The following is a 21,672-nucleotide window of genomic DNA, read 5'->3' as shown; positions in this document are numbered from 1 at the left end:
GACACTGGGACTGGGTATGGTGGCGCTCTTTGGAAAAGAGTGATATGGTAGTGAAGGTCCTCAGGCTGAAATGATGATGATGATGATGAAAATGTATAGACGTCATATTTGAATCATCAAGATAAGTAAAATGCGTAGAAATGACTTCTCACGCGCCGTTTTGACTTTTTATGTCAAATATCATATCAAAAGTACGATTTTAGTCCTTATTTTAAAGGTGAACCGTACTTTTGACATTACAGCTGACCCATTGGGTTAAAATGGCGCGTGAGAAGTCATTTTGTATGGACTATATAGATGTTGGTTTTACGTTCGTGAAAATTGAGAAATCTTTCGTGACAAAGACTATGACGTTTCTAGTTATTGTACAGAATAGATCCTTGTCCATATTTGGATTCAACCCACGATATGAATGTCAAAGAAATACAATCCTTAAACTATCTTTGTTATATTTTATATTCAAAAGACATTTAAATCTAAGTTATATTTAGAAGACACTGCCCTATGGGCATATTATACAATCTATTTTTTCTTAGCTTATCTTAGCCTGTCGTAAGTAGGTATATAACCAAAATCCTGTCAGAACATTTTCTGTCGCACTCACTCGGCGTTCATCAGAAGCGTACATCCGATCTGACCATGTGAGACTTGTCTGCGTTGTTGCCAGACTTATATGAGCTATCGCTTTTACCCGAACGGAGGTTCCCTGAAATAGACCGAGATAACAATACCTAGTTGACACATGGATGCTTGTCTGCAAAGTTTGAACTCAAATGCTCATACATTTTATCAGACAATTTCTGACAATATGCGACTGGCCAGTAAAAAATAGATTGTATAATAGCCCAAAGTTGTTTTGTATATTTTGTGCAATTTAGTCTTATTTAAGTCTTCGCTTTTTTGTTATTCCGTCAATTGAGGACAATCCTATATACATGAACAGTTAGACACGTATGTTAAAATAAATATTTAGACTAAGGCAAAATTTTATTGTCTTATCTGTCTGTCAAGTTTTCACTTGTTTTCCTGTGTCTAACTGTTCAGTACAAAATGACTTCTCCGCGCCATTTTAACTCTATGGGTCAACTGTCATGTCAAAAATACGATACTAAAATCGTGCTTTTTGACAGGTTATTTGACACATAAAGTCTTTTGACTTTTTTGGTGCGTGAGAACTCATTTTTCACGCATTATACACCAGTCGATCGATAGAAAAATGTTAAAGGAAAATTAATAAGTAGTAAATGAATAAGATCGACAAATGTATATTTTTCCTATTATATTAATGTATAAAGCACCCAAAAGATATTTACTGGCGACACGATCTCCACAATTTAAAGTATCTTAGAGACAGATACAAATATTTTTTCATAAGAATATTATACTTAATAACATTAATATTTATAAAATCCCTCTAAAACTCCTAACTTCAAATTGGTAAAATCCCACTAAAAATACTTAAATTAAAAATAGTTATTCATTTCGTTATAATTTAAAAGTTACTTATAAGTAAACGAAAAACCGTTTCTTTTTTCTATTCACTGTAAATATAAATTTCATTGAAATTAAATCTTCATAACACATTCAATTACAATAATATAATTATAATCAATGATGTTTTACTTTATATTATTTTTAATGCATGTTGTAAATATAATATGAAGTTAAATTGTAATTAATTGAGAGAGTTATTCTGTAACATCTTTTCTTCATTTGTGCAATTTTATGATTATTTATTATTATTCACATCATTATTAATATTTAGTCTTAAGGAACTCATTTTTTTACAGTGATAGAATATAAACTTATGATAAATAATAATATAAACTAAAATATATTTGAACATGAAAACATTTATAAAGTTTCGTCAAATTAAAGTTTGACATATGTATAATGGTTGCGCAGAAATCTCTGAACCTCACTAAATATACTTACAGGCCTAAAAATAATGCTATCTTCTTGCTCAGGAAGTATTTTGAGAAAGATAAACACATAAGTTTGAACTGACAGATAAAATTAAATCGCCTTTTTTTCACTGAATGGAATATGAACTAAACTTTTTAGTTTAGTTTCAGTTCTACCAAATGTAGGGCCAATAACACAGAATGTAATTTTGAATACTTATGATTTTAGAATATTTATGAATATTTCAAATTAGTTTAGATTTATAAAAGCTGCTAATAAAATCCTCTTGTATTTTAGTTTCGGATTAGGATAACAAGGGTTGTGATTTATTTATCTCTTTATTTTTCCGGCACAAAAGCTATTGTTTTTTCTATTTGTGATTTGGATAGATAATTTCGAATAGCATTACTGATATTTTCTTAGTTAATTCAGATTAATTTGTTATTGTGATAATAAAAATATATGTACTTACTAAAAATTAAAATCTGCTAATGTAAAAATGTTCAGTTTTGTTTCTTGTGAAAATAAAATGTCAATTTTTGTTTGCGGACTTATTATTACTGTCATAATTATTAATTAATAGAATTTTTGTAATTTTTGAATTAAAATGATGTAAGTAATGTTAATTTTACTAAACACTGACAATGAAATGTGGGCTATACTGAATATTTAAATTACATAGCGTTATGTAATATTGTGTAAAAGTGTATAAATATTATAGGTGATTTACAATATTGATTGTAAACAAAACCCCGCGTGTCTTGTGATACTAACAGGGTCACATAGATAAATATTAGAATATGTATATATTTAAGTTCTGGTTATTTCTATTATCACTATTTTTGCGTGAGTTGAATGCCATAGGGTCTAAGTTTCTTTTAATATTATTGGCAACCCTAGAAATCTAAATAACATCTTATCACCGCCAACATTGGTAGAAGGCGTCGAAACACAAAAACAGAGTAAAATAGACCTAAAGATCTACGAATTACAATCGAAATTCAATATCACTTTTTTATTTTCGCAAGATTTCCGCTTGAAGCGCTGGTTGTTGATGTATAGAGCAAAATTGAGCTTTAAAATAATGCAGTTAAGGTTTAGTTTCGATGCTCAAATTCTATCAACTTTATACAGCAAAGTTTGATAATTGATTTCTAGCTTAAATCAGGATGACATTCATCTCCCGCGCTACTGTATATTTTCAAAATAGTATACATAATATGCTACATGGTTCAAATGAAGTAATATAAATAATTTTGTTTAGTACAAATTTAATATTGCACTTTTTTATATAATATTAAGACCCAATTCTGTTCTCTCTATCTCTGAATTAAATTGACAGGTCTAAAGCTGAGATCTACACAGCGCACTTTCACTTTGCTCAGACTTAAGTCACTGTTAAAACGAGACAGCGTTATACCGCTGGCATAAATCTGTCTCGCTTTAACTGAAACTTAAGTCTCAGCAAAGTCGAAGTGCGTTCTATAGATTTCAACCTTAATATAGTGCTATCCTTGTCAATATAGTTTAGCTTAAAAATTGTGTACAACAGAATTGGTATCAATATTCGTTTCCGTGATTGGAAACTGCTATGGAATGGAAACATTTAATTTTTTGTGACATGGTTTCAATGTTTTAACTCTGAAAACAATTTATGTATTTAAACACCAAAATAAAATAGTTGTTAGGTAATGATTTTTAAATCAATTGAATTGAATAATTTATTATAGTTTAATATAATATTTATTAATAAATAATTAATATAGGTAATAAATAAATGAAATGTCCACTAAATTTATTGGACAATATCTATGGCCTTTTCTATCTGGTAATATTTCTTCTAAAGGTTGATTTTTCAATATTTGTCAAATGAAGGAATAAATTTAACAGGTTTGGTATTACAATTATGCCGAAATGTTTGAAATTAATTCATTAGTTAATTTGACAAATGAAAACTCAGCCTTAATAAAAAAACTAAGTTATAACTTGTAATTACTTAAAAATTAATGTGTTCTGAACAACAAATTAAAAGTAAATCCAATTATTTTCTTAATATTACCTAGTAAATACATAAATTAATAAATAAATAGGTAAAGAAAATTAGTTAAAAATTAATGAATACATTTTTAATGCTGGTAACTTTATATACAGCCTTGATTATTCAATTATTTATTTATGTTTGTGGAAATTCTAAAAAAAATAGGTGAACTTACTCTCACGATAATTGTAGTTTAAAGGTATCTAATTATTTTAATATCAAAAATATATCCTACAGCTACAGAATGATAAAAATATGTAAGTAGGCACCAACCTAGGTTTTTCAATGAATTTGAACTTAACTGGAACTTGGCCTCTTTTTAAAAACACCCATAGGTACCTACATATGCTTTTTTTAGTATTAAAGATACCTTAACCATGTGAGATTTCAGTCAAGGGCTAACTAGTATCAGAATTTAAAAAAAGATGAAATCCTATAGTAGTTTGAGATTAAAAACTACAAAATATTAATATACACCTTGCATTGCTAAATGTTTAGTCATAGAAAATTCTATTTTAAAATTTACTTGATGTCTGAATGTTTGTAAATAAATATTACCTACTGTAATCTGCACTGTAACTATTTAAATGGACTGTTGCTACATACTATACTTGTATCTGTATGAAAAATATTATGAATATTTGTATGTATAGCTTGCGACAGATCGACATGGCAATAGGGATGGGGACGCCCCGCACACCCGCGCTAACCCAGTGCGGGACAGCGCAGATGACGTGCGGGTGCGCGGGGCGTCTCCCCGCCTGATACCTCGATTGCCATCTCAACCTGTCGCGTACTTAACTCATACTATAAATTCACTAAATAAAAGATGGCCTTTTCTTGTAAGACATCTCTAAAGCATAATATATTTTGTAAGTAATATAGTCCATACATTTTGAGAACTCACTCGCCATTTTAGCTCATGTCAACTGTGCTGTCAAAAGTACGATTTTACATGACAGTTGTGCATAGATCAAGCGCTTACCTATAGTGAATAAAAAAAAAAAAGAATAACAATAGCTATAATAAAAAAAAAGATCAAAAATGGCTAGGGAGTTCTCAAAATGTATGCATTATCCCTATATTTTATTGAGAGTAAGTCATCATATTATAGATTTAGAAAATGTTGTGTCCTGGAAAGCTATTGGTACTATTAATATTTAAAATGTTAACCGGCATAATGACAAATTACTAGTTTTGTTAAGATCAATAAATGCAAAATGTTTTAAACATGCCTTTTTATTTTATTTACCTTGTTGTCAAAGATGAAATAAAAGATAGATGTAGGTACAAATAAAAATTATTTATTTAGAATTTATACATTAAATCTTCAACATAGTTACAATCCATACTAATATCATAAATGCAAAAGTGTGTCTTTTTGTCTGCTGTCCACTAAACTGATTTTTTTAAATGTACAAAGTTTATCTATAAAAGTATAGTAGGTTATGTTTTATCACGGAAAATAATAGTACATTTTAACATATTTACAACAAAATTTTAAGTTTCTCATCTCAAGACATCATCCAAATCAAAATTAGCATAACACGAGAATTCATTTGCCAAATTGTTCCTATGTTGTGGTTTGAAGTCACACAGTTTTAAGCTTAGCAACTTCTCTACATGTCCCTGCATTATAGCACCAGTACATACAATTATCTTCCCTTTGGCTAGCAACTGTATAGTCTGTGACGTCTTGGTTATGCATTCTTCAGAGAGGAACGGTGGATCGGCGATGACCAAGTCAAAAGTATGTTCTAAGTCTGCTGGTAGTTTATCTGGTGAGTTGTAGTCGTAGAATATGAAATCTGATCCGTGCACTTCGAATCTTCTATCGTATTCAAGGAGAGTTACTGAAAAATAGAAACATTTGCTAACTGTTAGTAGGTACTCATTTTATATTAACTCTGAGCATGGGTCTCCTCTCAGAATAAGAAAGGTTTAGGCCTCAATCTACCACGCTGGCCAAGTGCAGATCAGCAAACTTTGAGAACATCAAGAATTCTCAGGCAAGATTAATAAACCAAGTATCATATGAAAGGGCTTTACTTGTACATTTATAATAGATTTTTACGCATAATAGTTTTTGATTGATAAATCAAATAGGATAGTGCAAATGAACCCCCACACTTGGCCATGTTTTTTTCTAATGAATAAGCCAAAAAAACTAGTGAGAATTAATTCTGTTTAAATATTTCATTTTTATAAAGAAGCTAGAGAAATACAAGTTTATATTATATTGTTGTTATTAGTAGATATATTTTGTGATTATTTTATAATCACTTACCATTTGCCCTGTCACCTAGTTGTCTCTTAACTGGCACAAACAACGTAGGGCAGGATATAAGAGCAACCTTGCCGTTGTCAGGTAACAATTTGTCAACAATCTTCACTAGGGCCTGCACTGTTGCCTCGTTGTACCAGAACTGACTCAGTTGCTGAAATGAAACCATGGATAGTAATAAAACTCTGCCGTCTTTTTACTAAAAAGCTATTGATTGCAAAAAATATTTTTAGTTGTCACCAAAAAATGTAAAAATTTTCTAAAAATGAAAACAGTCAAGTGCAAGTTGAACTTGCAAATGAAGGGTAATGGTACAGCCATTATACAAGAAGTAACACTTTTTGCTTTTTTTTTAATTTCATGGCGGTCAATTTGAAATTTTTACTACTTGTTGTTATAGGGGCAATAGAAATATTATTATATAAATATAATATTTCAACTGTTTACCTATTACAGTTCACAAAATACAATCCAGTGACAAACAGACAGACAGGCGGACGGAGAGCAGTCTTAATAGGGTTCCATTGGCACCCTTCGGGTACGGAATCCTTAAAGAATGGGAGGGAGAATTCTACATAGGTAAAAACTAACTAATAAAATAGCTAGTCTGTAAAGCAAAAATGCTAGAGTGAGCTTTTGCAAACTTGAGTGCAATGCTAGAAACTTTTTAGACAAAATATAAGTGGTTATGTATGAGCATACCCAGTTTTCTTCAAAAATGATATTTTCATTCAACTGTTTCTGTGATTCCAGCTTCTCTAAGATCTCTTGCCGTTTCTGTTTCTCTGCATAGAACTCTTGCAGAGCTGCAAACGTCTCTGCGGAGAGTGCTGGTATGTCTTCATCTTCCTCCATTATTATGATGATTGCGGCTAAAAATATTTACTTTGAAACTACATTCAGTTAGTAATCTTCTCCATGTACACCACTCTACCTTAAAAATAAAATCTGAATATAGTTTTATGTATGATACACCTAACATAGTATAGTACTACATAGTATAGAAATAGATACTAATAACAGCATAAAAATAACAGCTCTGATTTGTGTAGTGGGTGATTTACCAATCAATTTAGCAGTACAAAGTAAACCTGCCACACTTTGGTTCGTCAATCAACATATCTACTTCCGTTCTATGATCGCCAGGGCTCTTTTTTCCGGTACTGTATCTTTATAGTTTCATAATTTCTAACAATGGAGCAAAATTGTTTTGTTTTTGTATAAGAGGGGAATGAATGGAGTTATCCAACGCCCACTTGCCGCATTATTCTTCTCTTAAATGCTGGTTTCATTTACCGTCTTAAGCATTTGGTAAAAATGTAAACACAACACTTGGCGCACATGCACTAAAGTTTCACGGAAAACTCGGAGAAATTCAATCTGCATAGCACGCGAACCTCGACCCTTGCTAAGGAACCAGTCGCACTAACCACTAGGCCACTAAGGTTTGTAAATAAACTTAATGACAGCTATAAATAGGTTAGTACCTACCTACTCAGTTCATTGTGGTTCTTTTGCAGCAGACATGGAAGGCGATTAGGTCTCTGCGCGTTTAAAGCTTAACCAAAAATGTATGAACACTTTAAATTACTACAGAACCGTACCTGAATTACAGCAGCACTATTTTTGTAAGTTTATTGTAATGTCCCACTTATTTATGTGTTGTTTTTTTGTATAAATTTCTGCTTTTATAAACAAAACAAGTGGAATGGAATGAGGATTCTTGTTTGACAGATGTCAAAGGTTGTCATTGTCAAAGTGGAGTCAACTGTCATACCATGTCAAACAGTCATTATAGCATAGACAAAAACGACTTTGACAGTTATACTTTTTAATCTATCGGGAAATAACCAATAATATGCATTCGTTTAAAAAAAGTTCCGTTATTTTATTTTTCAGAAGAGACATGAGTTCCGAACATTTAGAAGTGGTACCTATTCACAAGTACCCTCAATATTTGGGGCCATGCTGCGAGCTTATCAACAATGAGTGGCCACGCAGTGAAACAGCAAGGATGATGTCTCTTCAAGCCTCTTGCGACGAACTACCAACGAATTTAATATTGATAAATAAGGAAAAACATCTTTTAGGACACTGCAAGCTCACACCCATACCTAGTATGTCAATTAGCTGTTTTATAGAAACTGTGGTGATAAGTAAATCGATGCGCGGACAAAAATTGGGCACTTTTCTAATGAAACAAGTTGAAAAATATTGTAAAGATGTCCTGAAGTTAGAGATGATCCATTTATCGACTAAAGGTCAAGAGGATTTTTACGCTAAGTTAGGTTACGAAGTTTGCGCGCCTGTGAGTATTTATGGCAGCAGTATTTCATACAGTATAGGAGCTTCTAGGTCTAAAACCACACCAGTGCCAATACGGACTATCGACAACTGTGCTGCTTCTATCGATATAGATAATAATGCACCACCACCCCCACCGATGCCGAAACCTCCAAATGTTGTTAATACTTTAAAAAGCAACAGAACGTACATGTTTAAGAATTTAGTTTGATATACAAAAGCAACTTTTTAGGGTTTCGTATAGATGCAGTTGTAAAACGAGGAACTTTCATAGACATTGTTTCGTTCGAAATTAGTTTTTTAATATAATATAAACGTTCTTATATGCGTGACTACGGAATCCTATCATAAGCGTGTTGCGACTTTCAAGTTTCTGACTGGCCAGATGTATTAATTTATATTTTGTAATGTAACATTTTTTTATTTACCTTATTTTTGTTTTATTTAAATCATCCCTTTCCAGCATAGCTTTAAAACTTCGATTATTCTGATTTCCTGATTAGATCTGTATTAAAGAAAGATCCTTGTGGGTATACAGGATTATATAGGGCTACGTCCGAAATACATAATCATAAATGTTCATGTAGGAGGATAGATACCTACTTAGTAAGTAGGTATTTAGCTTTACCTACCTACTTGGTAAGTAGTACTTACCTATATATGTGTACACTTGAGCAACTAAAATCTTAGCCCGTTGCTTCTCCACGCAGCTCTGCCATATTTATAATTATGAGAGGGAGATGATAGAAACAACAAAAAATTGTACATCCATTTATTTATACTTCGTCATACTAAAACTTGGCTTTATCAATAAACTTCATCGCGCGTTGTCGCGCGTTCTCTGCGTGAGCCGCGTCTCCGATCTTCTCTTCCGCTTCGATCCACTTTTTGTAAAGGACCTTCATCTTGCGCGCCGGAAGCTGTAGTGATGTCATTCGCTCCATCACTTGCCTGTAAAAACATACTTCGGATTTTTATATATCCAGAAGAAATAATTTTTTAGGGCTCCGTACCCAAAGGGTGCCAACGGGACTCTATAACTAAGCCTTTGCTGTCCGTCCGTCTGTCAGCAGCGGACTGTATCTCATGAACCGTAATAGGCAAAGAAATTTCACAGAATATGTATTTCGTACTGCCGCTATTACAACAAATAATAAAAATATCAAAATGGCCGCCATGACAATTAACAAAAATTAAGTGTTATTTCTTGTACAGGGCATGTACGGACCGACAAGGTTCTTATGGCACGTGGCAAAAATCGGAACTAAAACCGCTTGAGAAGTGTACTTGTTAATAGTTCGCTGTGTCGGCATAAAGATACAACAGCGCCCTCACTCAAGTGCCAAAAGAGCCTTGTCGGACTGTACGATGGTACAGAATGAAGGGTAATGGCGACGTATTGATAGCTTACCGCACATGGTCGACGTCCTTAGCTTTGATGAGCATGTCGACGTAAGCGGAGCACACGTCCACTCGCTGCGGGTACACGGCCAACACTTGCTCGAACAGCGCTTCCGAGCGCTCGCGGTCGCCGTGCGAGCGTTCTAGCTGCGCGAAACGGACGAGCAGAGATACATCTGTGAAAGAAATCACGATTTTTGAAGTAAAACCTCTTTTCACGCGACAGGAGAATAGGGATCTGTACGCACTGCATCCGAATATTAAAATCCATCTTTCTAAATACTTCACTGGGGTTTGGTGAAAGGCAGGGCTGGATGAGCTTACGTGAGGGGCAAACGAGAAGCAAGGAACTTAGGAAGTGAGAAGGGAGTTGAAATGGGAGACATTTCATTGAAGTATACTCACGCTCCTTTTTGTCCAGCGCAGCAATTCCCTTCTGGTTCTTACTAAACTACGAGTATGAGCTCAACCAATGCAAGTATGTTCGTCAATTCACCAGTTTCCTTACTAGAAATCCCTTAGACCTACTGGTCTACGGGATTTCTGATGCCTTGGTCACTAACAGTAACCAGTAACAAGTCTAAGCATACTCACTGGGGTCTGATTGGGCTTTGGGGAGGGGTGATGGGAAGGGGAGGGAGGAAGGAGATGGGGAGGGTACAAGAGTAGAGGAAGAGAAATAGAAGGGAGAGGGTGTGAAAGGGGGGCAAGGGAGCATGAGAGGAAAGGAACAAAATGGATGAAAATGCAAATCTACTTACGCTCCTTTTTCTCCAGCGCGGCGATCCCCTTCTGCATGACCTGTCGCGCCTTGTCCGTCAGCCCCGCGGCGAAGCACGCCTGCCCGCACGCCGCGTACACTGGCGCGCGCCCGCGGTACTTGCGCAACATCAGCTCCACTAGTGACACCAACTCCTGGGGCTTGCTGGTGTCCACTAAAATGTCCAGGAGTTTGGAGTGGATTTCGTATGGTTCGTTCATTTGGAGGGCGTCTTCGATGGTTTTTTGTTGGGTTTCCTGGAAATACAAATAAATAATAGGTATAAATAATACCCAGCTGAGTTTGTTGTGGGCTCTTCTCAGACTTGGGCGCGTTTGGAACCCTCGTAGCTTTAGTTTTGATTTACATAATTAATTATCACCACTATATCGTACAAATTTATCAATTTCGGCCATCAAAAAGAGTACAATTGTACCTATTTTGTATAAATGATTTTGACTTTGACTTAGACTTTGAATAGTGACAGGGCGTGGCGTTTGACGTGGCGCTTGTTACGACCAAGGATGCGTTTTTATCGATCCATAAAGCCACATGAGTTTTTGTACGAATTCAGTCGCGTGAAAACTAACTTAGTGTCATAAGTGAAAGTAAGTTAGTCTTAGCTTTTTAGCAAAAAGACGGCAGTTACTTTCTGAGGTTTGTAAGATAATGAATTTTAGTTTGAAATAGGATCTTTCACAGCTATACAAATCTTTGCCTAAGGTTCCTAAGGCCTAGTTACCAAAACAGCACTCTTGTCACAAGTTACTACCATAGCGCAAGGATAGATATTATATACGAGTTACGACAAAGTCGTCTAGACGGAGCGATAGTGCGGTATCTAAGTGCAGGATAAAAGAGCGATCCAAACTGGCTGATGTCGTTGTTAGGGCCCTAATCCCTATGTTGAAGGGTCGTCATGGTTCGTCATTTACCTAGATCAAATGCATCGGACTGGTGCTTCTTTATACTGTGCTACTACTCTCACCTTTGTCCCGAAGCGATGTTCGAGGTTCAGTAGAGCGAGCCACACGTTCAGCTTCTCTCCTTCTTCTCTGAAGTTGATGGTATTGAGCGCCTTACGTCCAACAGCGCGCGCTTTTTCTATCTCAGTCGCCTGAAATTCAAATCCATTAATGACCGAAATTAATAACAAAATCTATCTGTAATCCGTCAATGAGATACTAACAAAGCTATTTTTTGTCAAAAAGGCCATACAATTTTTGAAAAAATATGTATATGTTGCTAAAAGTAACTAGGTTAGATCTAATATTGATTTATTGTTTCAAAAATTTTATATAACCACTAACCATGTATTGTATTCATAGAATAAGAATCATAAAGTATGAAATTTCCGATTTGATACATAAATTGTGCAGCTGTGTTGAAGAAAACATTTTCGGGAAAGGCGAAATAAAGGAAATTTTTGCCATTTTTCTCTTCAAAAATCCTATTTAATGCCTTTTTAAAACTGTAACTAGATCAAATTGTAATGACCACTTACCTGCAGATGGAAGGCCATGTATGCAATCCAAAGCTGACTGCAGTTCGGTTGAGCGAGCAAGGCCCTTTCAAATTGGTCGCTCGATCGAGGCGCATTCTCACTCTCTATTGCTCTCTTCTCCATCTCACGTATCCTCTCTTCTTCTTCTCTTGCCTTGGCTGCTTTTTCTGCGACTGTTAGCTTCTTGCGTTTCTTTTTAGGTTTCTCTTGTTCCTGCAAAATTGTTATGTCAAGATTAAATAAGGACAAAAAGTCTTGAGGTCACAAAAGCAAAGCTGTACTTTGTTGTCTCGCTCACTCATATGGTTGCGAATATGAGTGAATGAGATAGAGTACAATACGCGCTGCCTAGCTAATGAGGTGTGTTCTATTGCCATAATCAATAGTTTTTTTTGTGATTAGGTCCCCATTACAAACAGCTGTCACGAAGATTTACTTTAAAAATTTTTGATCAATAAAAGTAATAGTAGCAATAGATATACTTCTCTTATGTGCTTATGTATTTATATTGTACTTAATTGGACATTTTAATACATACCTCTTCTTCACTGCTACTCGATTCTTCTTTGTTTATTTTATCAGTTATAACATCAGTATCTAAGGACCAAAAGTCCTTAGCACTCGGCACTTCAACCACTGGCTGCAAAATATCTGCATCTAGCTTCATTCCTTTTAATTTATCTACATTTTCCTTAACTTCTACTTTTATTTCATCTGATGTTGATGCTGCAGGTTTCTTTTTCTTTTTATTATCTTGATTTGTTTCTACGCCAAACTCTTTTAACTTTTCCTGCGCTATTTTTAAAACTTCTGTCAATTTTTCAGTTTGCTTTTGTATCACTAATTTCTCTGTATGCATAGCTGTGTGATATTTTTTATTTTTCGCGTTCAATCCTTTTTCTTCCATAGTTGCTATATTTTTGTCTATGCTTTCTAAGCGTTTTTTCCTTTCGTCTATACATTTTATTAAGGCGACTACTCTCTTTTTATACTGTTTAGCAGTTAAACAGTCGGTTAAGTCGACGAAGCTCCAATTCTGCGGTGTTAGAACTTGGTCGCCGCCTTCGTATATGGCTTTTTCGATTGGGTCACTTTCAGAATCTTCTTTTTGTGTCACATCTTTCAATTTTTTATCTTTCTTCTTTTTGTTTTCTTTAATATTAGCCGTGCCATTGATTTCTGCGTCTGCATTTTCTGTAGAATTAGCATCGTTTATTATCTTATTTTTCCTCTTCTTTTTTCGATTTTTTTCACCAGTTTCAATATTTTCACTGTTCCCATCGATTTGCTCTTCTGTTAGTTCATTATTTTTCTTTTTTTTCTTCTTTTTGGGCTCTTGAATTTCCTCAAGCTCAATTTCGTTAATTTCACTATTTGAAATATCGTTTTGCTTATTTTCATCTTCCTTTACATTTTCGGAATCATCTGTTTTTTGCTTTTCGGCAGCTTCTCGATCTTTGAATTTACGCTTTGTAGGTCTGACATAATTTTCCTGAATATAATTTTGTTTATTAATATCTAGTCTTATGTTATCTTATTAGAATATACTGTAAAAATGGTATTGTTTTAATGTACTCACAGTCGCTGTAAACGGGGCTTTGGTGAGGCTTCCACATATCTTTCTTGTTTCAGGATTTACACTAATGATGGTACATTTTACCTGGAAATTTTCAAAATGAGTAAACAACCACCATATATTTTTTTCATCATCATTATCGTCAGCAAAGGTCGAGGTTTCAAGGCGACTCACAATCTGTCCGCGATGGAACGCGTCGTTGAGGTTGTCCAGAGGCTCGGCGGACACCCATCTCTTCGGCACAAACGCTGTCACGCTGTTGAAGAACGAGACGATGATGTAGTCTTTGATGCACTGCAACCAAAACATACTACACTTAATCGATATATTTTCTGAAAAAAAAAAAAAAACCGGCCAAGTGCGAGTCAGACTCGCGCACCAAGAGTTCCGTACTTGGGTATTTTTTCCGACATTTTGCACGATAAATCAAAAACTTTTACGCATAAATATAAATAAAAAACTTTCATGCCAAATTTCATGATTCTCGGTCAGCGGGAAGTACCCTAACTAAACGATATTACCGTGATAACTCCCGTGTAGGCTTTTCCCACTATCGCCTGTTCCCAGCTCTGCAAGATGTCCAGCTCGGGGTCCAGCAGGGATGGCTTCAGCGTCAGATACAAAAATTGCTTCTCATGATTCACTGCCAACACGCGCGCCTTCACCTCTTGACCCACCTGCAGGTTCATTCGGAAAAACTTGCATCAATCATTGAATTCGTCGACAATTCAGACCTAATACGAAGACCTAAAAGGACTACGCCTTTTGAGCTAGTATAGTCATAGTCAAAGTGTAACGCTAGTGGATTTAAAAGAACAAGAAAAAAGTGAAAGTAAATGCTAGTGCAACAAGAAGTGTCTCCCGATAGAAACTCTCAACTATAAACTAAGATAAGTCACTCAACCGATTCTTAGGTATAAGTATGCTTATAACTTTAGGTTTTTATAATATTACTTATTAGCTTCACTCATAGGCTAGATCTTCGTTGATCAATCTTCGTTGGCAATCGTTGAATTACAACTGCAATTGTTTTGATTGGCTGAATTTATGGCGTTCTTGCTGCAACACTACATTGTAGCCAATAGTGAGCGAGCGACAACCAATCAGAGGTGACTGCGATCGTGACATTGCAGCTGTCATTCTACAGCAATCGAGCATCTGGTTTTAAGTTCACCAATACGGACTGAGGGTCTATACAGATGGACTGCAAGCGTAGTATAGCTTGGGTCCTGGAAATTGACAACTTTTTATCCCAAAAAGGCAGTTCCCATGGGATTTGTAAAAATCTAAATTCACACTGATGGCGTCATCTAATTTCTTATGCGAGTGTTTTTTGATTGGGTTCTTTCACTTCTTTAACATTGATACTGTTATTAGTTGTATTGGAGGCAAATGCCTTCATTACACAGCTTATAGTATATATGTTTATATAGGTTTTAATTTGATAGCCAGCAAATAAATAGTAGCCTGAAGTTGCATGAACTTTGAATATTGAAAAGAACTTACCTTGAATTTATTCTTCGTCAATTTTGGATTGCTAGCCTTTTTGGGGTCAATGTAAATGCCCGTTTCACTCATATGCGATTGTGGTACAGAACCTAAAACAACACTTTTTTTTATCTCATGTATCCTGCGCTCTGTCTCAAGGAAGCCCGAAAGTTGTTTGTAGGAATGGATGTAATGTTTTATAATAAAATTAAACCAGTAAAAAAAAATAGAAAGCAGCACATCATATATTATATAATCAAAGATTATGTAAATTATAAAAGAACGTCCAGTACCCGGGAGTAAATATTGTACATCGACCTTCAGAAAGAGATAACAGTTTGGTAGAGCTCTGTCATTGAGACCGATATAACATCACGTAGGTATGAGTGACAGCTACAACGTGAACGCTCTACGAAGCCGAAAACCCCTTTAGATTTGATTCGCTCAAGCAATGTGTTATATAATTATTTTGCCTTTATTCTCACAAACTAGGAGCTTAACATTTACCATACTTGTGTCATTTACGAGCATTTCCAGTTGTGAACACAAATCATTTGTGACCGCACAAATGATTTGTGTTCACAAATGGCCAAAGTGTCACCGTACTCGTAAAATACTTGCTAAAGTAGGTAACTGTTAAACTTTTGAAAGAAACAAATGCCTAGATGTTTATTTACGAAGAAAAATTTAAATACTTAAAAAAACATCTTATCCCGGATTCTTTAGCAATAAAACCTCGCATCAAAAAAAAAAAAAATAAAATGCGCAGGACTACAATCATAAATATTCATGGCATAATATTGTTAATTGTTTTAAGAGAAACCGCCTGAGTTTCTTGCTGGTTCTTGTGGTGCAGCCGTTCGCTTCCCGAACCAGTGGTAAATTTGCTTGAAGATTCGTAAACACTTACAAATATTTATTTATCATATAAAATATTTTATTTCTGTCCATTTTATATGACGTAGTCGCTGAGGTAGGCAGTGCCGTGTCGCTTGTATGCAGCTCACCTTTGATTCTCCCTACTGTGACGAAGAGATGCTTCTCGGTGATGGCGGTGACGGTGGCGACCACCATGTCGCCCACATGCAGCTGCGACATGTCGAAGTACTTCTCCGCGAGCGCGGCCGGGTCGTCCGTCACCGAGTACATGTAGTCACATAGATTGTAACAGAGTACCCGCACTTCGTGGGTACTGCCTGTTGAACAGAAAATATCGGACAGGTAAAAAGTAAACAAAAATTCATGACCAACACTTTGAAATTTTACTACTTATCCATACTAATATTATAAATGCGTAAGTGTGTCTGTCTGCTATGTTTTCACGGCCCAACTGCTGAACCAATTTTAATGAAATTTGGTACAGACTTGGGTTACATCCCGGGGAAGGACATAGGCTACTTTTTATCCCGGAAAATCAAAACCTAAATCCACGCGGGCAAAGCCGCGGGCATCCTCTAGTTTGTTATAAGGACAATAAAAATAAACATTCTCTGAAAATTTCACGGTTCATGAGATACAGCCCGCTGACAGACTGACAGCGGAGGCTAATAGCATCCTGTTGGCACCCTTCGGGTAGCATATTGTTTAGTGCACTAAAATTTAGTCTTTAACTTTAAAATTCATTTTCCATCCTTTTTTGGTGATATTAAAAAGAAAAAGATGCAAAATACTGTTAGTTTAGAGAAAGACAAGAGAATTGACGCCAATGACCCGTTAAAGCTAGCACTAAAATACAATTTTTCCTACTAAACGCCAGCGCCTCAGATGCAGTCTTCGGATTTGGCCAGCGTAAATTTTTTGATTTATTGAAACAGTAAATCCTAAAATATGCTCATTCATATTCTCACCTATAGGATAGGATTTGAGTAAGACCTGTTCATCGGTGAAGTCTTCGTGGACGACAATCCTGCGTAGACTGAGCAAGCCTGCGCTGCCTTCTCCCAGCTTCAAATGGATCGATCGACCCATTATTTTTAATACCTACGGAAATCGAAAAGAATATTTAACTCAGTACAAGATTAAAAAAAAGATCTAATTTCCCACCAGGAAACCAGTGATTTAATCTAATTTAATTTAGACAACTTTACTACTGAAAAGGACGACAAAAAATAAAATACAGAAAAGATTTACAAACAAAGGGTGACCTTATCACTATAGTAATTTCTTCCAATGATTTTAGTGCTATCCTTTTCCATAGAAAGCATTGTGAAAGGGTTAGCAATATACATTTTAGACCAGTCAGTTTACATTAATTACAACATAATTAATCAAAGTTTGCAATCGTACGTAGTTGAATTTCCACAGACACGTATGAAGCGATTTGCTTCCTCGTTTCTAATTCGAACTGCTATGGATATGAAATTCCCTTCTGGCATCAGTTTACCTCTTCTAAAAAGCGACTAAGCAAGCACGCTCCATCTTAGGCTACATTATCACTTGCCAGCAGGTCTGATTGCTCCCAAGCACTAATCTATAAATTTGAAAAAAAAAAAAAAAATATTTTTCAATATATGGTTTACCTGAGCTTCTTTTATAATGTCTCCTTCTTTAAATTTCTGCTCTTGCGTCAAATCAGGGTAAGTGGTTTCGAAAATGTTTTTCATGGTCAGGAACGGGATGTTTTTCGGTGGAACCACATACAGTAGCCGTGCCCTTATCTGAAATAAGCACAATAATTATACAACATATCCATAGTAATATTATAAATGCTAAAGTGTTCCCATCTATCCTTTTTACGGCCTATCTATTGAGCTGATTTTGACGGAATTTGGTACAAAGATATTTATCTACTTTTTATCCCGTAAATCAAAAAGTTTCCATGTTTTAAAAAAAACCTTAATCCTAGCAGATGAAATCTCAGACATCATCTAGTAATATAGTTTGTCTCACCTTGTGGCCCATTGCAGGCTTCTTCCCTTTGACAGTGTCCACCTGGTTTCGTTGGATGTAAGCGGTGGTATTGTCCAGCACGTGACCTTCGATGCCGTTGTCTAGAGACTGTGGAATATTGAATCACTCACTACCAAATAACAAAGATCTAGTATTGAAATAAATAATTATTTAAAGCAACCAAAGTGCAACCGTAAGAGTAACCGCCGAGTTTTTTCGAAAATTAAGATGCAAGTTAGCTCTTGACTGCAATCTCACCTGGTGGTAAGTGGTGGCAGTCTAAGACGGAAACGGGCTAACCTGTAAGGGGTATGGCAGTTTTCATTAAGCCCATACCTCATTGGTTTCTACACGGCATCATACCAGAACTTTAAATCACTTGGCGGTACAGCTTTGCTATCTAGCCACTATGGTGGTAACTAGCCACAACCGAAGCCTCCCACCAGACCAGAGCAGACCAGGTATTTAGAAAAAATTCCAAACCTCTGGCGGGAATCGAACCCGGGACCTCCCACAACCATTGCGTCAAATAGAGGTTTCTTGCTGATTTTTCTCGATAGCAATGGCATTTTGAACCAGTGGTTGATGCATTTGTCGATTCAAAAGTACTTGTAAAATTATTATCACACCACTTTTCTCCAAGGATATACCTTGTCAACAGTGAACTCCAAAGCAGTTCCCGGCAGCAAAGGTGCTGGTTTCCGCTGCACTGCCCTCTGCAGCACCTCAAGTGAATTGCTCAGCGTTAGCAGACCACTTTCTTCTGAAAGTGACTTGATAGTCACCCAAGTTAATACCCCCGTATCTGTTAAATTAAGTAAAGGATTAGATTGAAGAGATCAAATTGCTGCTTTCAGATAAAAGAATGCACACAATTTTTAGTTCTGAAAATTAGAATCTATATGGAGCAATTATATATCAAGTGTGGGTGATGAGCGGCCAAGAAAATTTCGTGATACATTGTCTTTTTTTTTATTTATAGGCTGCAATCAGACCTGCTGGCAAGTGATAATACAGGTTAAGATGGTATGTGCTTGCCTAGAAGATGCTTATTCACTCTAGACCTGAAGGTACCCGTATTGAAATTGGAAGAGAAAACTGATGCTGGAAGGGTGTTCATTACCCTAGTAGTTCGGATTAGAAATGAGGAGGCATATCACTACATATGTGTCTGTGGAGTTCGACTATATTAGTCTTAGTATTTCTTTCAATATGTACCAAGTTGTATCTCTGGATTAGTCGAGTCTTTGGGTAGAAATGCTCTTGTATTAGGAATGCCAATGTCCATCACATAGCCGTGGTCTTCCACTGATGACACTGCCGCTTGAAGGAGAGCTCCTATAAAATAACAAATTAGTTGAGTGTGAGTTGAACTTGCTTCACCACCACATATTGCCCCAGATGTAATTTGGTACACTTTTAGGTAACCTTGGGTGCATCATTGTGTAACATTTTTGGTAGGTATGTAACTTTTAGATGACATAATATGGTAACATTCAATGCACTTTTAAGTCACTTTAGGTAGCGTTTGGTACACTTATAGGTAACACTTGGTACAATTTTAGGTAATATTTGGTGCACTTTTAGGTAACAAGTAACAAATAAATACCCTTGTGCAAGTCAGCCTGCGTCCTAGCGCTGTTGACATGCTGCGGCATCATGGACAGCACCAGCCTACTGTTCTGGACTTCCAGCACTTTCACCGCCACATACTGCCCCGGGCGGAACATCTCTTTCAGCTCACACACTTTGTCTATCTGATAAAAAAGTACTGTATAAACTTCAGCACATTACTCATACACATAGAATGAAAGCACGAAATTTCACTATTAACATTTATAATTAACAAAAAATTAAAAAAAGTAAGAACTACTAAGAAAAATTAAAAATAATGAATTATTAACAAAATATTCTGCTATACTAAACTGAGTCATGACAATTCTAAATACATTGCTATCCCTTTCTTAATGGTCCCCGCCAAAAAGTATAGCACAGGATTGTGTAACAGAATTAGCAACAATATCAGAAAAGTAAGCTTTAATAATATGCATGATAAAATATGAGAAGAAATCATAAATACCTGATCATTAACATATGCTTCAAGCATCTTGGTGTATGCTTCACTTATATGACAGGCCATGACTATGCCACACAATCTGCAAGGGAGCCTCATGCGGATCAAAGTCTCTTTCACTTGGTGCACCCGGCCCAGAAATAACTGGCCTTCTTTTACCACCTACAACAAATAGACATCTATACTACTACTATTCTTCTTCTTCTTATTTTGTATAATGGCTTTTAGTAGTGCCACACCAGCACAATGCACTTCGCCAATGTTGCGTAGAATGGAAGAGCCACAAAGGGGATAGTTTAAAAATTGGCGATACAAGATTCAAAATTACATTTTGCAATAAAAGGATTTAGTTAATCATCTACAACAGCACAAAGACAACACTATAAACGCGAAAATGTGTTTGTTTACACATTTTCGAACATATAGAACAAACCTTATAATTCAAGCCAATCCCACACATTTTGTAAGATTGATCCACTTCTTGAACCAAATCCTCTGATAAATATCCGTCATCATCTTCTGGCTTCTTTTTTAACTTCTTCTTCTTTCTTTCTCCTTTTTGAGCGCCCCCTAAAAACTAACCAACCCACACTGGTATTACTACACTGATATTACATTAAATAGGTAAGCATGGGAGAACTTCCAGCTCACTGGACGACGCAGCAAGTGGTTAAGGTGGCAGGAGGTCGGTGAAGATAAGGCCGTCGTAGGCTACAGTTTAATAAATAAATAAGGCAAGTTTGTAATGATAAGTGGTTACAAATTAAATAGAAGTTAAAACATACGTTCTCATTTTGCTTAAAGTATGTTGTAGTGGGCTTCTTGCCCCCTCGGGGAAAGTATTCCTCGGTGTCAGCCATTCCTTATGAAGAGATCAATTATACACTGATATTATATTCTTTTAAAACATTAAATATTATGCTGAATGAGGCATGATTTTTTTGAGGTTATAACAACAAAACGTTTTTCGGTCTTCTGTCTTTGGTATTTCTCTTTGCTCTTTGGCCCACAGATAACTTTAACTATTAAACTAGTCTAGAGTCGAAGGTCAAGAGCACTAGGACTTTGTCTGTGGTGGCGTTTGTTGGCGCGCGTGTTGTGACTTTTTGGAGTGTTTTTTTGTTTTAGAAGTGGCCGGTTTTTGTGTCCCGCTGGTGTTTTTTGGTGGTGGAACTGACCGAGGAACTGACTGAGAAGCGCTCTAGAGGGGCGCCGCGTGTATGTCGGCGGGCGCCAGCACAGACGAAGTCCATACTTATACATATAGTTTTCCTAACTTGTAAATAACTATACACTTGACATTAGCTAATCAGTGTAAAACCAGACGAGAGAAGAAAAAAAAAAAAGGTCTAGAGAATATACTATCTCTATGTCTAGAGAGACTTTGGCCTTTGGGCACCGCATAGACCACAAATTACTCAGACCAAGTATATATAAATACTATACTAT

At 35.8% G+C, this 21,672-nt stretch overlaps 3 protein-coding genes and 1 long non-coding RNA gene across 7 annotated transcripts; 2 read left to right on the top strand and 2 right to left on the bottom strand.

Annotated features, from left to right (window-relative positions):
* Positions 1–237: 237 nt before the first annotated feature.
* Positions 238–5,173, top strand: LOC123874755. The gene is made up of 2 exons (XR_006798003.1): positions 238–4,131; positions 4,369–5,173. It is a non-coding gene; the product is annotated as an uncharacterized LOC123874755 (long non-coding RNA).
* LOC123874753 (EEF1A lysine methyltransferase 1) lies at positions 2,499–7,968 on the bottom strand. 4 transcript variants are annotated; one of them, XM_045920241.1, is made up of 4 exons: positions 7,831–7,968; positions 6,930–7,131; positions 6,231–6,381; positions 2,499–5,796 (listed from the first exon to the last, which is right to left on the bottom strand). In XM_045920241.1, the coding sequence occupies exons 2-4, from the start codon at positions 7,080–7,082 to the stop codon at positions 5,453–5,455; spliced, it is 648 nt and encodes a 215-aa protein (XP_045776197.1). In that variant the 5' UTR covers positions 7,083–7,131; positions 7,831–7,968; the 3' UTR covers positions 2,499–5,452. The 4 variants fall into 4 exon arrangements, with proteins under 4 accessions (XP_045776197.1, XP_045776196.1, XP_045776198.1 ...); XM_045920240.1 differs by having other exon boundaries at positions 6,930–7,161; positions 7,832–7,968; XM_045920242.1 differs by having other exon boundaries at positions 6,930–7,157; positions 7,832–7,968.
* Positions 7,721–8,963, top strand: LOC123874754 (N-alpha-acetyltransferase 80). Its single transcript, XM_045920245.1, has 2 exons — positions 7,721–7,855; positions 8,127–8,963. Exon 2 carries the CDS (start codon positions 8,134–8,136, stop codon positions 8,740–8,742), a length of 609 nt encoding a protein of 202 aa, XP_045776201.1. The 5' UTR covers positions 7,721–7,855; positions 8,127–8,133; the 3' UTR covers positions 8,743–8,963.
* A 326-nt stretch (positions 8,964–9,289) lies between these two features.
* LOC123874748 (protein RRP5 homolog) lies at positions 9,290–21,212 on the bottom strand. The gene is made up of 20 exons (XM_045920234.1): positions 21,009–21,212; positions 20,657–20,800; positions 20,230–20,385; positions 19,759–19,906; positions 19,368–19,487; positions 18,800–18,954; positions 18,150–18,257; positions 17,780–17,917; positions 17,108–17,240; positions 16,268–16,456; positions 15,279–15,370; positions 14,294–14,449; positions 13,947–14,066; positions 13,776–13,856; positions 12,735–13,688; positions 12,197–12,409; positions 11,681–11,809; positions 10,694–10,949; positions 9,943–10,108; positions 9,290–9,482 (listed from the first exon to the last, which is right to left on the bottom strand). Exons 1-20 carry the CDS (start codon positions 21,081–21,083, stop codon positions 9,323–9,325), a joined length of 3,693 nt encoding a protein of 1,230 aa, XP_045776190.1. The 5' UTR covers positions 21,084–21,212; the 3' UTR covers positions 9,290–9,322.
* Between the last annotated feature and the right edge of the window lie 460 nt (positions 21,213–21,672).

The sequence above is a fragment of the Maniola jurtina genome, chromosome 19 (genome assembly GCF_905333055.1).
Source record: "Maniola jurtina chromosome 19, ilManJurt1.1, whole genome shotgun sequence".
NCBI classification, from domain to species: domain Eukaryota; kingdom Metazoa; phylum Arthropoda; class Insecta; order Lepidoptera; family Nymphalidae; genus Maniola; species Maniola jurtina.
Note: the sequence above shows the minus strand (reverse complement) of the source record. Positions and strands in the feature narration are given on the sequence as shown.